At 36.0% G+C, this 2172-nt stretch overlaps 1 protein-coding gene across 1 annotated transcript in view; it reads left to right on the top strand.

Annotated features, from left to right (window-relative positions):
• The window catches only part of LOC117535548 (keratin-associated protein 10-4-like), a 2531-nt gene extending 2169 nt beyond the window's left edge, over positions 1-362 (top strand). The window contains exon 5 of the mRNA XM_034200061.1: positions 355-362. Coding sequence (XP_034055952.1) covers positions 355-362 — 8 coding nt within the window. The remainder of the gene's footprint in view (positions 1-354) is intronic.
• Positions 363-2172: the final 1810 nt, after the last annotated feature.

Raw genomic sequence — 2172 nt, 5'->3', positions numbered from 1 at the left:
TTGTAGTCGTGTTGAGTCTCTTTGTAGTCCTTTCAGTCTCTTTGTAGTCCTTTCAGTCTCTTTGTAGTCCTTTCAGTCTCTTTGTAGTCCTTTCAGTCTCTTGTAGTCGTGTGTGTCCCTTTGTAGTCCTTTGGTGTCTCTTTGTGTCCTTTAGTGTCTCTTTGTAGTCCTTGTGTCTCTTTGTAGTCCTTTGGTGTCTCTTTGTAGTCCTTTAGTGTCTCTTTGTAGTCGTGTTGTGTCTCTTTGTAGTCCTTTGGTGTCTCTTTGTAGTCGTTTTGTGTCTCTTTGTAGTCCTTTAGTGTCTCTTTGTAGTCCTTTAGTGTCTCTTTGTAGTCGTGTTGTGTCCCTTTGTAGTCCTTTAGTGTCTCTTTGTTGTCCTTTAGTGTCTCTTTGTAGTCCTTTAGTGTCTCTTTGTTGTCCTTTAGTGTCTCTTTGTAGTCCTTTAGTGTCTCTTTGTAGTCCTTTAGTGTCTCTTTGTAGTCCTTTAGTGTCTCTTTGTAGTCCTTTGGTGTCTCTTTGTTGTCCTTTAGTGTCTCTTTGTAGTCCTTTAGTGTCTCACACACACTAACACAAACTCACACACAAACTCACACACATTACATGTTACTTGTTAGGCGGTCAGCTCCGGACAGCGCAAAATGCGTACATGAAGACATTTTACTCCATCGTCCTGTGTTTTTATAAATATTGTAACTTTATTTTGTATTTATTGGAACATTTTCTTTCCAATAAATTCATATTCGTATAAATTATTGTATCTTTAATTTGACAATTTTTTTTACATTCATATTTATATTTTATTATTTAAAATTCTACTTCTTATGTTCATATAAATATTTCTATTTAATTTTCTTTATTTTACATTTTATTTGTAAATATTTTGTTTATTTTAAACTACTTTCTCAAACCCAGTAGAGAAAGCATGATGTCATTAGCATGATGTGTTCATATGGTCTAATGATAATCCACACAGTGTTTCCAGTAGCTGAATGTGAACAAGTAAAGAGCTCTTATTAAAAACAGGATAATATAAAAACAACATAAGACACTTTTAAAGTACTTTTAGCTGATAAAACGTCTATATTTCAACTATTTTTTATATTTATTGGAACAAAATATGTTTTTATTTTAAAATGTATTTGTACATTAATTTTATTATTTTAAATTGTACATCTTATGTTCATATACATATGACTGTTTTGTAGTACTTTTAAAGTTAGTACTACCAAAAAAAAAATGTTTAGCTGATAAAACGGGGGGTTACGTATTGTAACCCTAGTTCTATAAGCACAGGCGGAGCCCCCTACTGGACCCTATGGGACTACTCTCATCAATGATACGCAAGCGTTCACACACTGAAGTTGTATAAACGTAGCCGGCCAATCAGGGCGAGCCTACCTGAATGCACGCGCAGGCTCACAGTATATAAGGCAGCTACACCTGCTGACTGTCATCCTACACCCTCTTCAGCGAGCGGCATAGGGAAGACAGGGCCCCTAGGTAGAGGGCTCCGCCTGTGCTTATAGAACTAGGGTTACAATACGTAACCCCCCGTTCTATCTCACACAGGCTCCGCCCTCTACTGGACTCTATGGGTACAGTGGGTGGAGCCCCGATGAATAAACGTCCTGTCGCCCCACACATCGACCCACCACACTGCCCCTGACCGGCCTTTGGTTAACAGCCAACCAATCTCCCTTTTTGTACTTAAAGTCATATTTGAACACTTTTGCACTTTAACTGAAGCAATATTTAAGACTTAATAATGCTACTCATACCAACAGTGCTCTAAAACAATTACAGCTTTATTTTTACATGAATATTACTATTTTGTAGTAGTTTTAATGTACATTTAGCTGTTTAAACGTCTATATTTTTATATTTTTTTATATTTATTGGAACATTTTCTTGAACTTCTTATTTTTATAAATTATTCGACAATTTATTATATAGACCAGAGTACTTTTAAATTACACTTAGCTGATAAAACGTTTGTATTTTGATCAGAAATCGTGCAAAATGAGTCCTTTTTGTACTTAAAGTCACATTTTAAACCTTTTTTCCCTTTACTTAAGTAATATATAGGACTAAATAACTTCGCCCTGAAGCCATTACAGATTGATGGGAATCAGCGAGGACTCACCTTGAGTCGACGGATGGAGGTCCGCAGCA

Source organism: Gymnodraco acuticeps, unplaced genomic scaffold (genome assembly GCF_902827175.1).
Source record: "Gymnodraco acuticeps unplaced genomic scaffold, fGymAcu1.1, whole genome shotgun sequence".
NCBI lineage: Eukaryota > Metazoa > Chordata > Actinopteri > Perciformes > Bathydraconidae > Gymnodraco > Gymnodraco acuticeps.
Note: the sequence above shows the minus strand (reverse complement) of the source record. Positions and strands in the feature narration are given on the sequence as shown.